Source organism: Lactuca virosa, chromosome 9, assembly GCF_052849685.1.
Source record: "Lactuca virosa cultivar CGN04683 chromosome 9, Lactuca_virosa_CGN04683_v6, whole genome shotgun sequence".
NCBI classification, from domain to species: Eukaryota; Viridiplantae; Streptophyta; class Magnoliopsida; order Asterales; family Asteraceae; genus Lactuca; species Lactuca virosa.
Window position 1 is genome coordinate 40,870,889 of NC_136434.1, and position 21,383 is coordinate 40,892,271.

General features: G+C 34.5%; 2 protein-coding genes across 2 annotated transcripts; one reads left to right on the forward strand and one right to left on the reverse strand.

Moving 5' to 3' along the window:
• The first annotated feature begins 4,014 nt into the window (after nt 1–4,014).
• LOC145137498 (putative serine/threonine-protein kinase PBL10) lies at nt 4,015–6,813 on the forward strand. The gene is made up of 7 exons (XM_079071626.1): nt 4,015–4,199; nt 4,502–4,621; nt 4,850–5,172; nt 5,276–5,411; nt 5,507–5,649; nt 5,958–6,081; nt 6,163–6,813. Exons 2-7 carry the CDS (start codon nt 4,570–4,572, stop codon nt 6,606–6,608), a joined length of 1,224 nt encoding a protein of 407 aa, XP_078927752.1. The 5' UTR covers nt 4,015–4,199; nt 4,502–4,569; the 3' UTR covers nt 6,609–6,813.
• Nucleotides 6,814–18,596: 11,783 nt separating this feature from the next.
• On the reverse strand, nt 18,597–20,053 carry LOC145137403 (expansin-A4-like). Its single transcript, XM_079071528.1, has 3 exons — nt 19,760–20,053; nt 19,341–19,659; nt 18,597–19,234 (listed from the first exon to the last, which is right to left on the reverse strand). Exons 1-3 carry the CDS (start codon nt 19,908–19,910, stop codon nt 18,925–18,927), a joined length of 780 nt encoding a protein of 259 aa, XP_078927654.1. The 5' UTR covers nt 19,911–20,053; the 3' UTR covers nt 18,597–18,924.
• Between the last annotated feature and the right edge of the window lie 1,330 nt (nt 20,054–21,383).

Genomic DNA, 21,383 nt, shown 5'->3' on the forward strand with positions numbered 1-21,383 from the left:
GGGACCAAATTCTGCATTAATAAATAAACTCTAGTTTTAAATAAGCATAAATAAAATTTATAAAATATCCGTGAAATTGGGGATGACACAGAGTAATTGAGCGGTAAATAGTTGTTCTAGTTAAATGAAGGTTGGAAGAGGATAATTATACATAATAGCCATGTAATTAATTTCGTATTTTCTTAAAATATCATAATACCCTAGATGACCGACTTAACCTAGTCTAACATAAGGATTGATTATGTAAAAGATAACAAGACGACAAAACTGCAAGAATGGTTCATGTGGTATGTCGAAAATTGCCACTTTGGTCCAAAAAAGTTTGGACTAACTGTTGTAAATCAAACTAATAGACACGCAAGGAAACTGACAAATAATATTGAGAATTATATGTCAATTAGTTGCGAATAACAAATCTAATTATTATTATTATTATTATATTTACCAAATTTCGTCCAAAAACAGATTAATCCTTCACGATTAGATTTGATTATAAGAAAGGAAGAAGAAGACTGTCCTGTTGTTGGACGAAATTAAATGCAAGACAGAAAAGTAAAGTTCGACCTGTTGACGGTTGATCTTGAACTTGAAACAACTGCACGGATCGGACTCCTGTCCTTAAAGGTTTTTACTTCGCTTCTACTGGCTGTAAGCAACATAGTAAAACCCCGGGATTTAATGCAGATTTATCGATCTTCCAACAACACTGGAAATCGACAAGCACAAAGCGAATACTCAGAAACCGGAAGAAAAACACAGAGAGATGGAGAGAGCTTTTAATTTTTCGTGAGTAGTCAATACGGCTCCTAGGGAGCTGTATTTATAGGTATTGAAACCCTAGAAGGCATGAAACAGGCCCCCATAGGCCGGCCCCAGAAACCCTAGGGCGACGGCTTGCTCTCCAAGCGGTCAAACCGGCTTGACCCAAACTCTTCAAAAATAAAAGCTCCTCAGCTCCCAGCGACCGATGCGTCGTGCAAAGTGCGCCTAAATAAAAGCTCCGCAGCTACCAGCGACCGATGCGTCGTGCAAAGTGCGCCTAAATCGCGCCATTTCGCGCACTCGCGGCGTCGGCTAGTGCTAGGCTAGGCTAGGCGCGCCAGTGGGCTTGGCCCATTCCTTGATCCACTAAAGCCTTTGAAGGTCTATCAAGGGATTAGGCATATAAACCCACTAAAAGTTTCTTCCCCCACCAACGTGGGATAGAGGAAACTTGCCAACTTGCAATTTTCCACTATAATTTCCAACACTAACACCACTGGTCAAAAACTTTCAATTTGTTGCGGTTTTGGTCCAACTTTTTTTACAAAAATATTTAAGTTGACATATTTACCCTTAGTATTTTGTTTTTCTATTTTTTTTTATTAATTTTAATATTTTTTGATTAAAGTAAATATAAAAGAAAAGACATATGTAGTCACCCCTCATCCCTTTTATCCGTGCATCACTTAACACCACCATCACCATCACCTGTCAGCAACATCACAACCACCACAACCGGATGCCGTCGTCAAAGAAGAAGCGAAACGAAGGGACACCAACGTTTTAAAAATTGGTTTTTTAGTTGAACCGGTATGGTAACCGGGTTCCGGTTTAACCGGTTCGACTGCCGGGTCAACCGGAATCTATAATTTTCATATTTTTTCCTATTTTCATACAAATACATGCATATATAAATCATGAATTTGACGTTTACTAGTTCAAACATTAAAAATATACATAAAAATAAGTTGTTATTCAATCAAAATACATTAAAATAACACATAACTATAAGTTTTAGTATTTTACATCAATCCATATACGTCAAAAAGAAAATAAAATATAATACCGAAGCAAAATATAGTTTTAGGTGAATACAAACACATTAAAAACATTATAACATTTATCATATGTTTTTATTTAGAGAAAAACTAAATAGATTTGAAAAAATCACCAAAGTTTATTATGCAAATGGTTCTTTCCCATGTGTTTTTATTCGGTTTAACTGATTCAACCGATTTATTTTGACCGGTTCAACCAGGTTTTTTTAAAAACCGACCGGTTCAATCCGGTTCAAAAATCGACATAAAACCGGTGATAGTTGAACCGCTCTCTCCTTCGGTTCCCGGTCTAACCGGTTCAAACCGGTTTTTAAAACATTGAGGAACACAGACAGAACTAGGGTTTGCAAACCCTAAACCACCTCAGACATGTGAGAGAGAGACGAACGACAATAGGGTTTGCTATGAAATGCGGCAACACTAGGGTTTGCTATAAGAGGTGGCTCCGACGGTGGGTTTTCGGAACCAACAAGGGTTTGAGATATGTCCGTTACCCGAGCTCAAACGAGAGGTTTAATTTTCAGATCTGAAGGTTTCCTACCGTCACCGCCAAAGTTACATCAAGAGAGGGATAGAGAGGGAGAATGACGATGACATTTATGGAGTGAACCCCATAAATCTTTTGGGTAGAAGATGACTTATATGGCTTCGATGGGTGCGAAGAGGCGACGTTTCGGCAAACCGATCCGGAGACCGACGACCTTTATGGTTTCGTCGTAGGGAGGATGCGTCATTTCGAAGAGAAATGTGGCGTTCCGGCAAACAGATCCGGATACCGACAAAGGTTTCTCACTCCCTCCCTCAACTCACTTTCTATTTCTCTCTCTCTCTCTCTCTCTCTCTCTCTCTCTCTCTCTCTCTTCATCTGGTCTGACTAGATCTGAAAATCGAGCAACCAGAACTCTGGTAACCAAAAGTCAAACTTTAGAAGAGAGCTGTGGAGGCGGCGAGCTATAGTGGATATGGTGACCGGTGGTGGCGATGGTGATGTTTACCGAAGGGAATAAAAATGAAAATTTGGGAAGAATAAGGATAAGCACAAATATCGAGTACCTGCTTTTTATACCAGAACTGCCTCGGGACTGTTGGTTTTGGAACCGGAACTGAGGTCACTGGTTCTGATTTTCATTTTTTAGGAATCGTTACTCGCTGGGTAACCGCCGGAACCGGTTTTGAAATATTAAAATTTAAAAATACTTAATACTTAAACGAATTGACTGTAACGACGTTGATGACTAAGATATTTGTTGGGACTATCTAATTGGATTTTGGAAGTAACATGCTAATAAGTCATATTTGCAACATTTTTTTCTTCTTCAAAACAAATGGTATGATATAAACGTGAATGCATTACTGTAAAACAATTTGAACATACGTGATGGTAATATCTTTTGAAAATATCTGATGTTAAATAACATTAACACGTTGATGATAAGAACATGAACTTTGGTTTATGACATATATTTCGCAACTTGGATTATCATTTAAATCGATTATCTTTTTGCTGTTTGGAACTTTCATCGTAATGAACTAGTTCTATATTTACTTTTTGTTTAAATAGCTAAGAATCATCTTGCATTAAAGAAACTAAAAGAATGATGTAACCGGGTTACTCGCTTCCGGAACCAGAACCGCCGGTTTCGAGATTGGCTCCAAAAATTTTAAAACCGCCTAGACCGGTTTTGATTGCGGTTCTAACTTGACAGGAACCACTGGTTCCGATTTTGGTGCAATGAAGCGGGTACACACCTATGTTGAAGAAAAGTAATAGTAGAAAAGAGGGGGGGGGGGATAACACATTTTTTTTAATTTCATTTTAAAAAGATTCAAAATAGATTAGACTAAACTCGCAGCAATATTAAAGTTTGGACCGGTAATGTTAGTCTAAACATTTTTTAAACAAATGACAATTTTGACATACCACAATGATTCTTACACTTTTGACTAACAATTAAAAAAAATTCAGCAAACAAAAATATCTTACCATTATAAGTAAAAATTTTCCTTAAAATACCGATAAAGTTAATCAACAAATTATCCATTATCAATTTATCATGACATAGAAAAATAATTCGTTAAGTTGGTGGGCGAGTTTTGAAATAAGCCAAGCTTTAATAATCATGCATGATGCAACTATGGAAACCCTTATCCCCACCACAGTATATAATGCCAAAGTGGGGGCAGCTCCGCTATTAATGTCCTCTTATCTTAACCTACATCCACCACTCCGACAGCCCGCCCTCCCTCCCTCACCCCCACCTGACTCATTTGATTAACCACCCAAAAACTTCTCAATTAACCATAGCCACCGACCACTACCCTTTTCTTTCTCTTTTCTCTCGGAGGACACCAAATTTCCGATTCTTTCAAAAAAAAGAGGTACAGATTCATTGTTTTGCTGTTGAACCTCGTTGTGGGTTTGTGTGATTTCATCTTGTTTACCACAAATCGTTGTTTTGCTGTTGAACCTCGTTATGGGTTTGTGTGATTTCATCTTGTTTCCCACAAATCGTCAAGGAAAAAAACTATCTTTTTCATCAAATCGTTACGTGGTTAATGGTGAAACGTAGTTCCAGTGCACAAAGCTTTTTGCTCCGTGGGATAACCAATCTTCCAGCTTTTCACACCCAGATCTGCTTTTTATCTTATTCTAATCTTGTTTTACCTCTTAAAAACTGTAGCGAGGTTCTTGTTCTTCGAATAACCTTGTTGAAGTGAGAGAGACCCCTTTCCAAGAAGAAGAATTTCGATGGGTATTTGTCTGAGTGCTAGAATCAAAGCTGAGAGCCCCTGTCACACAGGTACACTTTCAAGTTTCAATTTCTTTGTTAACGATGATAAACCAGCAATAATTTAATTGCATCTATTTAAAGGTTTATGATAATTTAACTTTCCCTAATTCCCTTTTCCGGGAATCTGAATATACCAATTAAAAAACGACACAGATGACAGAAGTTGCAGTTAGAATGTTTCGAAAAGGGAATCAATCAATAAATCGTCTAATTTATGGTATTGTATCCATAATTCAGGGGTAAGTTCAAGAAATGTAAGTACGGATGGAAATGGAATTAGCACTTCCTTTAGCAGCAAGGTCTCATCGGTTCCTCCGACTCCCCGGAGTGAAGGAGAAATATTGCAATCAACGAATCTGAAGAGCTTTAGCTATTCCGATCTTAAAACAGCGACCAGAAATTTCCGGCCAGATAGCGTGTTGGGAGAAGGCGGTTTTGGTTCGGTTTTCAAAGGGTGGATCGATGAGCAGTCGTTGGTCGCTACAAAGCCGGGAACCGGAATTGTTATCGCCGTTAAAAGACTCAATCAAGAAAGCTTTCAAGGTCACAGGGAGTGGCTGGTGAGCTGAGCCTCCTTCTAATTACTAATTACTCTTTTTCTTTTTCTTATTAAAAGGAATCGTTTTTTTTTTAATGGAATCGGATTTTTGTGTTGTTTTTTAGGCGGAAGTGAATTATTTGGGCCAATTTTCTCACCCGAATCTTGTGAAGTTGATTGGATATTGTTTGGAAGATGAACATCGGCTTCTAGTTTACGAATTCATGCCACGTGGCAGCTTGGAAAATCATTTATTCAGGAGTGAGTTTTATGATTCTTTTTGAATTAATATATTAGTATTAAAGATGTTTTTTAAGAGATGATTCATGGGTTTCTGATGATTCTTATTTTGATAGGAGGATCTTACTTTCAACCACTCTCATGGAGCCTTCGTTTAAAGGTTGCTCTTGGAGCCGCTAAAGGACTTGCTTTTCTTCATAATGCCGAAAACAAAGTGATTTATCGGGATTTCAAGACTTCTAATGTTTTGCTTGATTCAGTAAGTTATCTTGATTTAAATTTAGATCTTTTACATTTGTTGTTTGTTATTCTTTCTGTTGGTTCCCACAACGCAAACCAAACCGACATATTCTCATTATTTAACATGGTATCAGAGCAAGCTTGAACTAACTTAAACGTGTATAAAACTTGAGGACCTCAACACACATGGAATTTTTGGGCTTCTAAAATTGAAAATCACAGACTCCATATATATTTAAAAGTCATCCATTTTTTTTTTTGGTATTCTTGAATAAAAAGGATCAAGGACTTCATATATCTAATAGTCTAATTGTTTCTTTCATATAGGACTATAATGCGAAGCTCTCGGATTTTGGGCTAGCCAAGGATGGACCAACTGGAGATAAAAGTCATGTCTCAACCAGGATCATGGGGACCTACGGATACGCGGCTCCCGAATATTTAGCAACCGGTACGTCTCAAAATAGCAATCAACTTCCAATTTTTAACCAAACTTGATGCTTATATATTTCACATTTTCCAACAATTGTAGGCCATTTAACCGCAAGAAGTGATGTATATAGCTTCGGTGTGGTCCTTCTTGAAATGTTATCGGGCCGAAGGGCCGTAGACAAAAACCGGCCCACAGGCGAACACAGTCTAGTCGAATGGGCCAAACCGTACCTTCCCCACAAACGTAAACTCTTTCGTGTCCTCGATAACCGCCTCGAAGGGCAATACACGTTAGACGGGGCCCACGCGGCTGCAAATTTGGCCCTACGATGTGTCTCAATGGACCCACGGTTTAGACCCAGTATGACTGAGGTGGTCAAAGAGCTAGAACTACTTCAAGATCCAAAAGGAATGACACGGATACGAAGACATTCTGCTAATGAAACACAAACACGGAGATTGGTCCCACGTGAGGGTGTTGATGGTAATAAGTCGGGCCCCACGGGTTACCCGAGACCTTCGGTTTCTGCTATTTATAGTAAATGAGTTGGTGAAGGAAATGTTTGAATTGGTATTGAATTTGGCTGAATGGTGTATAGTTGTTTTTGGGTTTAACCTTGTTTGAGAAGAAAGGATTAGTGGTTGAGATCCAATTTGGAGTTGAGTTTGTATTAAAGCAAAGCTTGTGTGCTTGTGCCTTGTAGGATACAATACAACTTTAGTTTATATGGAAATATAGCTTTTTTCCACATTTAGGGATATCCGATGCCCGGTGGTTATTTGATATTAAATAATCAGAATCAAACAATTAATCATAATAAAAGGGGTGGTAAAAAGTGGTGTTTAGATGTGATGCTTATAATTTTGTTTATAGGTTACTTTGAATGTTTGATAAATCTTAAACAAAATCATTAAAAGTAACATTCTTATTCGTATGTATTGTTGATTGACTTAAGTTTAATATGAAAATTTATTTTTATTCCGTCATAACAATAATTTTCAGTATTATTAAAAAATATTGTTGTTTATGATTTTAAAAGTTCTATTTTCATAAGGTAAATAGTTTTAAATATTTTTTTTCTTTTCCTTTATAAAAACTTTTTGTTGAAGAAGTTTTAAAATTGGAGATGAAACAAAAGTAAATATAGTGTCTTTTCTTTTCCTTTATATAATTTTTTTTTGTCGCATACATTCCCAAACTTATTATTTAACTTCAAATAATCAGATAAGCATTATTATAATTACTTTATTTAAACACTAAAAGATAATTTTGTACAGGTACGGCTTGAAATTGTAATAATCAACATTCCTAATTTTTATGATCACATGATGACAGGTATATTTAGATTTTAGAGGACAATAATGATTGTAGATAGTTGATTGGTGCCAATGGAATTGATTGGTTTCAGTGGGATAGAAAGCACTTGGTAAGGATGGTCGACTAGTTGAAGGCCAGAGTACTATTGTTGTTGTACACTTCTGTATGAACGGGCGAGTATATGTACCTCAATGTTTGATCTTTTTATATGAGCGAGAGTACATATATATTAACACCCAAAATTTATACCATTTTTTTTTACATTTGGTGGAACTTGGAAGCCAATTTCCTTAGGCTAAACTCTAAAGGGAGTGGTGCCAATGACAACTATTTCACATAGGATCCACATCATCTTGTCATGCTCTTGTTATATTTTAAGAGTGGTGTTTGGTGTTTGTTGTGTGCCTAGAGGGAAAAAGGTGCAACAAATAGATGACATGCCTTCATTTTTTTAGGCATGCCGTCCCTAGATGGCAGTGTTCCAAAATTTTCATCCAAGCCATATGGGATGTTCGTCCACCACACTTTGTGTAACCTTATAGATCTTAAAAGAATGTGAAAACCTAGAAGATTTAAAAAATCCTCATCTTGGAAGCAATGTTGCAAAACTCGGCCTAGGCGGCCCATAAATCGGAATCGGGTAGGGGCCGAGACGTCTAACTAGAAATCGGCCAAAAAACTCGAAATCAGTCAAAATCAGCTCCAATTCAGTCAAAATCGAAAAAACTCCATAATCGGTCAAAATCGGTAAAAATCGGAAAAACTCAGAAATTTTGACTTTTTTTTTTGGAAAAAATCTATAATTGTTATTAATATTCATCTATTTTGTTATAATTTTTAGTAAAATTGTTATATTTGTTATATATATAATTTTCCTAATATTAATTTTATATAATTTATCCAATCTAAGTACTCCCCGCCTAGACCGGATACTCGTTAGGCGTTAGTCCGTCGCTCTGGGAACGTCTAACGAGTTTTGCAACATTGCTTGGAAGTATTGAGAGATACATGTTCCTTTATTGGATCACGAAAAAGTAATGCTAACACATATATGACTAATATGAGTTATTCACTAAGATGACAATTTAGAATTTTTTTCCTATCAATTCATAAGCTACATTTTAGAAGATATCATAAAATGGCCATTTACCTCATTAAGAAAACCTCTCGAAATTCACAACCATTTTTTTTCAATGATCCCCACTCTTAAGACATTCCCTTTATTTCTCTCTCAGTCAATGTCCTTTGCTCCCTCTCCTTAACAATATCCCAAGCTTGTTACACATCTTGATGAAAATACATTAATCCCCAAAAATTCATTGTTTTCGATATGTTGGTTTCCATTAGTGCCTCTTATGTCTATAGGATGTAAGCAATGTTCGTCCAAATGTTGTGCAAGCTGGGTGAACGCCTAAGGGTCATCCTTCCCAGGGGACTACAATCTTTAATTTTTAGCTTGTATGTGTACGAACCGGCCATTTAGTGGCAACGACATGAAGATGGAAACTCGAAAACCAAAAAGAAGGTAAGAGGGATGTCAAGAGGTAGGAAATAAAATGGAATTAGAAGTTGTCTAAACCCAAGGTTGTAACGCCCACAACTTCGGACTAGACAATTAAAATATAACAAGCGATAAAAACGACATTTTGATAGAAGGTTATTTAGGATAAATAACCTTAACTAAAGTTATAGTGTATGTGAAAATGATTCTGTACATATAAAAAAAACTCTGAAATCCGACATTGTATGAAAAAGTTATGTTTTTCGAAGTTTCACAATTAAACCGACACAACTATGTGCATCGTAAAAAGTGAATTTTAGATAGGTCGTTTATTAGCCTAAGTAATCTAAATAAAAGTCGTAGTAATCGTAAAACTAAGAGCGTGCTTATAGAGAACGTACAAATCTGACTTCGTAAGAGGAAGTTATGATTTTCCTAATATTTCAGTGTAACAGTGTTAGCACAGAAAACGAATTTTAGATCGGTTGATTGTTAGTCGAAACAATCTAAAAGAGAGTCGAAGATCTCGTTAATAGGAGTCTGTTGATATAAAGACAGTCAAGAACAGATGTCATTTCATAAAGATAATAATTTTTAACGGACTTTAGCAGTCTCAACCCTCTAAAACTAATAAATTAAAAATAAAATGAGAATTAGTCGACGGAGCCTAAACGATAGTTGTAGATCTCGTCGATAGCTACATATGGATATAAATAATGTCAAAAGCGGAGTTCTTATGAAGAAGTTACGAATTTTAGAAGTTTCCCGAAATGCGCCACGCGCAAAAAGTCGTGGCGCGCAAGCTTCTAGGAGCCGTCTACGTGGCTCCAGCGAAAATCTACCACGTATCATAAGCAGGAAGGCCGAATAGGCCAGGGCATGACACGCCTCTGGTCTGGGCGCGACACGCCTCCCACAAATCAACCCTATAAATTGCTTTGAACCCCCTCACCAGAGCAATTCCTCTGGATTTCTTCTACGAAACTCGAATTTCCTTAGCAATTACGTTATTCTAGCGGGGCTCTAGAGTCCATGAGATCCCAGCAAGTGGAAGCTCTCGAGTAGGGATTCTGCCAGTGCAATTTTCGGATTTTTGTCAGGAAAATCTCTGTAAGTTAAGCTACACTTATATAGTTTTTAGTGTAACTTATATTTATGTTCATAATCGTTATTATGAACCTATAAATAAGATTTATCAGTGATTCCAAGTCATTATATTGATTGATCTACTTACATGAATGATGTCTAGGCCGGATTTAGTGAGGTGTTTAAAGTGATATTTCCAAACAATATACTCTATATACCAAACGGACTCAACCTCCGATAATGTCATACCTGGTTGTTCCTTACTTGATAGATCTTGATGTAGACATTAAGATTAATGATGAATCTTAGACTATCATTAGTCACCAGGAATAAGAGAGTATGTCTTGTGGTGTTAATGAATCACTGATCAAAGAGTATGGATTAAGTATAATCATTTATCACTGATCTGAGATTATGGATTAAGTATAGTCATTCATCATTGATCCGAGGGTATGGATTAAGTATAGTCATTCATCACTGATCCGAGAATATGGATTAAGTATAGTCATTCATCACTGATCCGAGAGTATGGATTAAGCATAGTCATTCATCATTGATACGAGAGTATGGATTAGGTATAGTTATTCATCACTGATCCGAGAGTATGTATTAAGCATAGTCGTTCATTACCGATCCGAGAGTATGGATTAGGTATAAGTATTCATCACTTATCCGAGAGTATGGATTAGATATAGTCATACATCACTAGTCCGAGAGTATGGATTAAGCATAGTCATTCATCACTGATCCGAGAGTATTGATTAGGTGCAATCACTTATCATTGATTCCGAGAGCAAGGATTAGGTGTAATAAATTGAGTGTTCCATTATTTCCCCTACTGTCTCTATTGATCCTCGTTTACTGCTAAGGAATCCCCAAAGCAACATAGTCAAATTATTGTTCACATTAATTCTTCTGGTTAATTGTCGTAAAGTCGTTGTATAGGATCAATATGTGAGGATCGGGATGGGATGGATTGCTTATATGAGATATATTTGTGTTAATGATAAAAGTTAATCTTACAGGTTCTTAAGATATATATATATATATATATATATATATATATATATATATATATATGCTTAGGTTATTTTGTTTTTAGTAACTATTGTGTGCCAGAATGCACAGATCTGGACCAACGGATAGAATTAATCAATGGATATGATTTGAGAGTGTATGATACTACAATGGGATAGCATGTACCATATAATCACATAATTTTTAGTAAAAATGTATTTTGGACAATTAACTAAATTTATAAAAGGAATTTTTCGGATTTTTAGGGATAATTAATTATCCTAATTTAAAAAATCTGATTTTTTTAATTAATTCAATTTTAATTTTAACTTACTTTGTAAACATAACCGATTTTATTTTGTCAGAATATTTTTTTGTTAGAAAGATGTTCTTTCAGAATTTTATTCTATTAGAATATTATTGAAGAATAACAAAATTCTTGAATCCGGGGTTGAAAAATAATTACATTCTAATATATTCTTATACATCCGAACTTAAATACAAATTCATATATATTCTTACAGACTAAAAGTCTTATACATTTTAATATAATTATACATATTCTAAAAGAATATCAACAAAAATGAATAAAATTCTTAAAAAATAACAACATTCTTACATTGTGAGTATGATCAAACTTTATTCATTCTTCACGTTATCCCTATTAGGTCTTCAACGCATTCTTCCAGCCATTCCTATCACAAATACAATAAAAACTAATAATGGTTAAAAACATTTACTTGCAATTAACTATCACTTTATATATTCTGGTAGAATACATAGAATACATTCTGGCAGAATACATAGATTTTATTCTGGCAGAATACATTCTGATAGAATACATATAATACATTCAAAAGTATTGTATTTACTGTTAATACAATTTTAGATTCCAAATATACAATAACGAAGGAGTATAGAAATTGGAATTCAAAATCACAAATTGAACCAACATAATACACAGACAAATTAATTACCTTTTTAAACAATTACATAAAACATGTGTTGTTAGTAATTCTGACAGAATGCATACCACAAGGTTAAATTCGTTAAATTCTCTTTCAAGCATTTCAACAAACACTTGTTAGGCATTATCATCAAACAAGCCAAAATTCATCTAAAACAATTAATGAAGTTAGAATAATAATGTGGATGCTAGGTGTGTATCAACAAAGACCATGATCCTTATAAATAGACAAAGAAATCATAAAAAATGTTAAAAACCAATATGCGTATAATATATGCAATACAATCATGTAATCCTAAAACTGCAATGAAAAGATGGAGTCTTATATATAGGCATTTCATCGAACATTTAGAGGGCAACATGCATGTTATATGACAGAATACATATTGCATAAAATATATGTTACTAGTAATTCTGACAGAATACATGTTATATGACAGAATACATTCTCACAGAATATGACATAATACATAGAATATTACAGAATACATAAAATACATTTTGACAAAATACATAGAATACATAGAATATGACAGAATACATAGAATATAACATAATCCATGTCTAAGATTACTAGAAACTATGTTTTAAATATGGAATTAGTAAGTTTTTGAGAATTTGGCTTGAAACATCTCTTATGCATTTTATCAAACACCTTCTGTGTATTATCAAATTATCCTAGCTTTACCTTGAAATATAATGTCAAACACCTTCAACAAGTTGTATTAAACACCAAACACCTTCATAACACCAGAAATTGAACCGAAAGCAGGAGAAAGATTCATGATATCATGGGAAATCGATAGAAATCGATTACAGATGTTAAGATAATCAGAAATCAAATGCAGCTATACCAAACTTGAATTAAGAGAACGTATATCCGATTCCACTAGTGAATATTCAGAACTGGGAGATCTTAATTGGAAAGGACTTACCAGCTTGGTTCAAATATAATGCAAAGAAATACATCCAGACAGATTGCAATCATCGATTTTTCAGAAATGTCGTTCACAAAATCATTTATCCAAAACAAAATACATAAAATCGATTAAATAAAAAAAACGAGTTCAATAGAAGAAAAAGAAACTTACAGGCTGATTGGAGAAGAAATTTATCCGTAGTCATGGGTCTGGAAACTTGATGATTGATAGTGGAGATGATGGTCGCCATGATGGGTTTCTTCTCCTGGTATCATGAAGGAGTCGATGGTGAAGATTGAAGAAGCAATTTAAGGACGAATGGTGAGTGTTTTTCTAGGGTTAACAAACTACTTTCCCTGGACATTAAATGTTTTAAATATTTACCAAAATTAAATGTAGCCAATATTACTATTATACCCTTTTCTGATTTATTATTGAATTTATTTTTGCTTAATTCTGATTGGTTGTTAGAGGCACACAATATTTATTGAAAACATTTGCACCTAGCTCTTTCTCTCTCTCTCTCTATATATATATATATATGTATATATATATATATATATATATATATATATATATATATATATATATATATATATAAACATTGTGGGATCGAAAATCTTTTGTATCTCACCAGGTTTTCCAACCTGACCCACTCAACTTCTTTGTATCACAGGTAGTGGTATGAAGGTACAATCCACTAAGAGATTCAAGGAGTTTAGGCTATTAGTACAATAAGTAATGTAAGGCTTGTAATGTTTATGCTTATGTTTTCTATCAGTTATGACATCCGAAGTTTTAATAATCAATGAAAAACATTTACTTGGAAATACTTTTATGGGACAAATTTCGCAGTTATAAATAAACTCTGTTTTAAAATAAGCATAAACAAAAATGTCTTTTCTGATCGTGAAAAATGGGCATGTCACAAAGGTCAACCAAATGGTAAAAACTAATATTTTTTATTCGTCAATGGTTGAATCACGTTCGTCATGTCTTAGTTTCAATCAAGACAAATTAATTTAGATTGGTCAATTGTCTTAGTCTAATATTTAGATTACAAGATTATCTAGAATTTAACCATTCACTTTTGGATTTGTCAATAGTCTTTAATCTTTATGGGTTTCAATATAACTCTCTGTTCGTTCTTTGTTTGGTCTTAGGATGCTTGGATTGTTTAGGACTAAGGTTTACTTTTGCCCATTTTTCATTTGTTATCATGTTGGAAATTTGGATGGTCACATGGTCTAGAGGTTATCTTGTTGTATCATGATGTTTGTTCGAAATTTACAAAACAAAACAAACAACATAAACATTTAATAAAAAGATCATGATCAGAGTACTAGATCAATGTTCATAAATTCAAGCTAGATAGATTAAACTACAAGAGGTTTGTGTGGTTTATCTTATTCGAAGATCAAGAAGAAAACCAAAATGGATTCAAGGGGAATCTCTCTGTCAAGTCACACTAGACAACTGCTATCTATGAAAAAAAAAATCTTCAAGCCTTCTTTGCTTGGTGAAAAAGAAAAATTCGAAACCCTTGTAGGGTTTGTGGTGTTTAACTGTCAAAGAAAAGAGAGGGAAGAAGAGATGCAGAATCGAGATTTGGGTTATCTTTTATCAAGGGTTGGCATGTCTTTATATTTGCATAATCCCTTGAGTTTTTCTTTCTCTCCAAAATTAGTTTAGCTGTTGTAATTATCCAATTAAGATAATCATCTTAAACCCATCATATTTTCATTGTTTAGTTGTAAATAACCATCATTTAGTGAACAAATAAAACAAAAACAATCTTATACAAAATGGTTTTGTCAAAAATAATCAAATTATGATTGTGCTTTTCTTTGTTCATTCATTTCTTCACGCTATCATCTAAAATAAATTATTATTACCAAAATATATATTATACTCAGTCATTTGTCGTTGTCTCCTGGATGCAAACAGCAAATGCAATATTCCATCTGATTTATGCTTCAAATGTGTGATTAAAATATTATTTAAATGACTGCCGATCATTTGACTTTAGATAGTTATTTTTGTAAGTGGGATGTAGATAAAACCTAAAAGGTGTTAAAAAGGTAAGATAAAGGTGGTTTTGTGGGTGCAGGTAGGTTGTGAATAAAAGGGCCAATCTTAAGTGTTCCCCCTCTGGCACTTACCTTGCTACGTTATGACTTTTGGGGTGTCTTTTTGAAACTTTATTCAAAATTACACCTGCCCTTTCCCCCATTACATGTTTCAGGTGAGGTGTCACTGTGATGGTGCTAGGGCTGTTCACTATTTGGATAAAACCGAATTGTCCAATCAGATAATTTGGATTGGACTATTTGGTTCGGATATTCGGATTTTTGGATTGGTTTACAACAAAACCGAATTATTATTTTGGATTTCGGATTGGTTTTGGATTATAAAATAAGAACCGAATAGTCCAAAAAAACCGAATAACAAATTATTATTTATTTATTTTTAATATATCTATAATTATTTATTAATTTTATAATTTATTTTTTCAAATAAGTTCAAAAAGTTTCACCTAATAAAAAAAACATTAATATGAATTTTCTCTAAAAATCTTTTTTATCTATTAAATGTTAAACTATAATATACATTGTTAGTAATTGTTTATAAATTTTAAATCATAACTAAATAATTTTTTTTTACTTCTTATGTAAAAGTTGGATTATATTATAATTATACGTCGTTTTAAAATGTTCTAGTTTTTGAAAACCGAATAAAACAACCGATCCAACCGAATTGTAATTGGATCGGATCGGATCGGATTTGATTTTAGTTTGGACTATTCGGATCAATATTTTGAAAACCGAAATCAATTTGGATTTACTTAATTGGATCAGATCAAACCGATCCATCCAAACGAACACCCTTAGATGGTGCGATAAACACTAGATGGTGTGGTGAGTCTCTCTGTGCAAGACCATTTCGCCGCACTTGCTTCTCCATTTTCTCTATTTTAAATGTTTCTTGATTTTATACAATACAAACATGTATTGCTACATATTATGAGAGGAGTAATAACTATTTCCTACATGTGAAAGGGGTGAGAGGAAATGATATGGTGATGATGTGACAGACAGAAAATGAAAGATGGTGAGAAGGTAGACTTACCAACCTAAACCGAAATAGATTTTTAACACCTAGTTTATTATAATGATGTAACTAATTCCAAACTGTCTTTCAAATGTCTCTAGGGTTTGATCTTAATGCATATTGATCCCCATCTTTAAAAAAAAAGTTATGTATTTATTATCTTTTATCTGTTTTCTAATATATCATTATTAAAAAGAAGAGTTAGTGACATTATAGAATCATTATTTAACTTGTTTTATAACTTGTTTTAGTGGTCTTCCTTATGAACTCCCTGGCTGACATAAAAAGAAAAGCGGCATGAATTGATGGCCATCACCACCAAACTATAATTGAAAAAAAAAAAAAAACGGTATAATGTTTAATAATATGTTTTATTATTACAAAAATGATGGTATCAAAATTGAAAGAATGGAAATTGCATCGATCAAGTTTTTAACCCCGTTAATGTTTAAATAATAATGAGGTCAATGTCATAAAAGATTTATATATTGAGATTTTCTAAGATTAAATTCAATTTTATTTTATTTTTTCTAAAAATGACATTGCAATTTTTCCGAAAAATCCTCATCTTTTTTATTTTTATTTTTCGAAAAAGCATCAACTTTTATTTATTTATTTTTTCCGAAAACCTCTCAACCTTTCAAATTTTTTCTTAAAAAAACTCTCACATTTGACAAGTTTTTCTGGAAAAATCTGTTAAAAAGTTCAAATCGAAAAAATGAAAAAAAAATAGAAGGGCTTTTTCAAAAAAAAAATGCAATTTAATCCCGGAAATATATATATATATATATATATATATATATATATATATATATATATATATATATGGTTTTTTTTTTTATGATATTAGCCCTAAGAGATGTCGAGATACTTTAAGAGTTGTGCCAAGTCAAAGTGGGTTTACATATCGCTATTTATAATAAAATCAAGTTTATTTTTCATATTTTACGCTTAAAACTAGCTATGTTAATGAAGAGATAAATATGCATGACATCGATAACCGGTTGCAGAATACTGGAATAGCATATGGGTGTGGAATCGGAGACCAAATGTGAGACGTGGAGCTGAAAATACTCAACTTTTGGATCTAGAAACTTTACTCCACGAGTTTCAATTTTTTGAGCAAAGAGATAAATATGCACGACATTGATAACACAAGTTTAATCATGGTTAACGTGACTTGAAGATGCATTGATGACTATTTGTTACATGATAGAAGAACGGCCTACTAGATAGAATCGTGTACTTCCTCTGGAAATAAACATTTTTTTGTGGAGATTGTTTTTGAATCGTCTTCCAACAACTAATAATCTTCTTAGTAGAGGAATTTATGTATTTTCACGATATGCCCGGTTTCTTTTAACTACTCAAAAGGTTTGGAGTGATATAGCATGGTAGATTGGTCATGCTTTAATGCTGATACTAGATATTGATTATGTGCTCACGTGGGCTAATTCCTTGTGGGTTATTACTAGTCAAAAAAGAAGTTTCTCGATGTCATTATTATAATGGCTTGGCGGATGTTATGGTATTATCATAATTCTACACTCTTTGGTGATAAAAAATGAGGAAGGAGGCGATTTTAGATTCTAGTTTTAGTCATTCGTTTGATTGTTATTAGTTTAATTGGCATTCTAGTCGAAATCGAAAATTTATAATTCATTGGACTGATAGGCTAAAAACCCTTTTGAGTTATATAATGATGTAATGGCTTTTTGCTAAATACTTGCTACTTGGGTTTTATATATAGAACATTAAAGTGTTAAAAAAACACATAAAACTTGCTAAGTAGCTATCACTTTTCATAATGACACAGAAAATAATAAATTTAGGATCCATAATGACTTAGCCCATCCGTGTATGATCTAACCCAACTGTTCATGTATTAAACGAACCCGGTTTACTTCGCCACCAAACTATCAACTATCAACACTCCTGAGCCCATAAATATTAAGCCCATCAGTTATATGATATACACCATAAGGTCATAACACAACCATTATATTGGTTTTTTTAGTACAACCACATTTACAGATTTACTCCCGTTGTTTCAATGTCTTCATTTCCATCACTTACGCTCACTTACCTGGCATTTGAGTACATTCAAGTTTAATCAATAAGACTTGTGATAATTATTATAATAAATCAATAGAGTAGAGGTTTTCATTCAAATCTTAATATCCATATTCTTTCAATAGTAATAGTAACAATTCAATTGTCCTAAAAAAAAAAAAAAAAAAAAAAAAAAAACAAGTAACAATATGAGTGTAGGGTGGGCATCGAGTAAAAGATACCCACTTGATTTGGGATGCTCAATAGTCAATTCCAAATTGTGACCTTTATCTTGAGTGGTTGCAAAAAGCAATTGTCCCAAGAGAATTGAAATTGACCCTTCATATAAGTTGTTTAGTAAAGGACAAAGCAACATAATTAAAGGGTATCCCATGCTCTTCACTTTCTTTTTCCTTTCTTCCTCATGGGTTAAAGAATCCACCATTTTCCATTTATAAGTTGTATATTTTAAATGATTCTATAATCCAATACGATACATTAAAGTTTAAACAGTTTTTCAGATATAATAAATTTATAACATTTCTATAAAAACAAACCATAGTTGACAATAACTCTTATCAATTTTATAGAATTGAACCCAATCACCCCATAACCTCACAAAAATGACTCAAAGTTATAAAACCAAACAATTATATATATAATTTTTGCTGCGGGCAACATGTTTTTTGCAGCCGCCTCAGCCTACAAACCTAAGTATCCCCAAAAAAAAATTAAAAATCTTTCCAGGCATGTCATTCTGGTCCTCCATCTTTTGACATATCAGCTTTTGAAGCCCCTGATGAAAACAAGTAAGAACCCACTACAAGAACAGTCAATGACGAAAAGGGTAAAAGTGGATATTAATTTTGGCGGCAAAACAGGATCTGATTTTACACTCGGAAATTCTTTCCGGTGAAGGTTTGACCAAACTGCCAACTCGCCGGAGCGATGTTCCATGAGGTGGAGGTGCGCCGGTCACTACCGGTGACCCTGAAGGAGAGTGCTTGACCGACGAGGACGGCGTTTGACTGCCAATTTTGACCCCAGTTACGACTCATGCTCATCCAATTAGTTTTCGTCCCTTTGACCCAGACCTTCTGGACATCCCCTGCACCCGCGACGTTGCTGATTAAAATCAAGTTGAAGTAACGGTGGCCGTTGATGGTGAACCTGATCCCACCAGCTTTCCGGCATGGCACTCTGTAGTAATAAATCACAAACACCAAGGTCACTTTCGTCATTTCCTCAGAAATATCACGCAATGCAAGTGTTTTTAGAAACAGATAATGGATATGTGTAAATTTACCGGCGATAAGAAACGGGGACGATTCCGGCGCGGTATTCGGCGATCTTGAGGAACATGGGCATGGCGAGGTCGAAGTGGGTACGAGGAGGGTTACACCATCCACCATTGTCGTTAGGGAGAGCGAAGTTCGGAGGGCAGAAGTTAGTGGCAGTGATGAAGATGGAGGGGCTGCCGGGATGGCACCACCTCGGATCTTGGCTGCACTTGATTTCGAAGCACGCACCGCAGCTAAACCCTTTGTTGAACAATGCCGTGCTCAGCGCCGCCGTGTTAACGCCGTAGCCTTGGCTGTACAGGTTTCCATAACCACAAGCACCTCCTGCAGAGACAAAAATACAAATGTGCATCAGAGGCGGAATCTAGGAGCTTCTGGATTAAGTGCATCAAACAGTATAAATGTGAGAGAATTGAGGGAATACCCATAGTGCCAGAGGCGTCACTGCCACCATAGAAGGTAGCATGAGCACCTTGCCATGAGCCACCGCCGTAGTTTCCAGGGATTCTGGCGTGGGTCACTGAGAAAACCGAGATGGTGACGATGATGAAGAGAATGCCGCCGGCGAGACCCATGTCAGTCCGGCACAAGAGAGCAGATCTGAGCTCTTCAGTTGGGTTCAGAGAGAGAGAGAGGGTGAGAGTGGTTAATGGTGGGAATGTGAAGAAATGGGAGGTAGTTATGTTGGTATTTATGGAGGCGATTCAGGTGGATGTTATAAAAGTAACGACTTGTAAGAGTTTGTCATTTTTACACGCTGACTCCTCTCTCATGAATTTATGCATTTTTTTTCCTTTTATTGTTCGTACAAAGCTCAAAACATCATTTATTTGTGGCAAGCACAACCAGAAAGGTCACCTCATACCTAAGTAGTGTCACGTGTGATGTCACGCTTAAAGCAAATACCGAGTGACACAAACTTTGATCCAAAAATGTTAGTGCTGAACGAGTTTTATCTTTCGATTGACTTCAAATTAGAACTAGGTAGTTTGATTGTACTATGATTAATGATTGAAAAATGATTATAAAAAATACAAATTATCATACAGAATCTAAATTAAACATACATTATTTGAAATCCAAATTCGGAAATTGAACTATTTAATGGCGTAAGTAAATAGTATAAATACATAATATAAAATAATCATTCAATAGAAACATGTTATCGTAGTTTAATCTTCAAGCATGTTGTCTAAAGAAAAACTTTGAAATTTTATTCTAAAATTTTCATTTGCTGCAGAAAAAACATAACACTACAATGTACATAAGCTTATTATTTAAGTTGACCATGCCAAATCACATTATAAACCCATACAAACTACAAATATCAAAACTTTCCTTCATAATCCATCATTTACTAGTTCAATCACTTTTTAACCGGTAAATTTTGAAGGATTTGATAAATTGTTTACTCTAAAACTTAGTATCATGTGAGCCATACAGATCAATACATCTACATCACTAAACAAGAGTTACAAACAAGATTCAAATTTGTTAGGAAATCAGACGATACTTGTCAAGACCCAGAACAAATCTGGTGTCACTCGTTAAACTCTGATACCACTTGTTAGGAAGTAATACGGATAACAAGCAAAACCAAAAGCACACAAAGACACAATATTTACGTGGTTCGGTCAAGGTGACATACATCCACGGACAGGAGGGGAGTATTCTTTATTTCAGAGTTCTCAAACAGAGGTTACAAGTACAATTCACCAGAGATTCGTCTTACTCACTAAGGATACAAAAGACACAAAATGACTTAGCATGCATCCCTATTTATACTTAAGGGGTCATATACCTAAAACCCAAATGGGCCAAGCACATTGGCCCATAGGCCCATGAAAGGTGACAACCAATCATATTCTGCCATGCAATATCTTTTAGAACATTCATCCATGTCATACAACCCATGAGCATCATCAACACACATGACGGAGCACCTTGACCCATAGTGATACAGCATGAATACTAGTGGCCCAACATCCATCATGGTGGCATAACATGGTGTATTCCTTGAGCATCATCAACTTCTAGCACTATAGAGG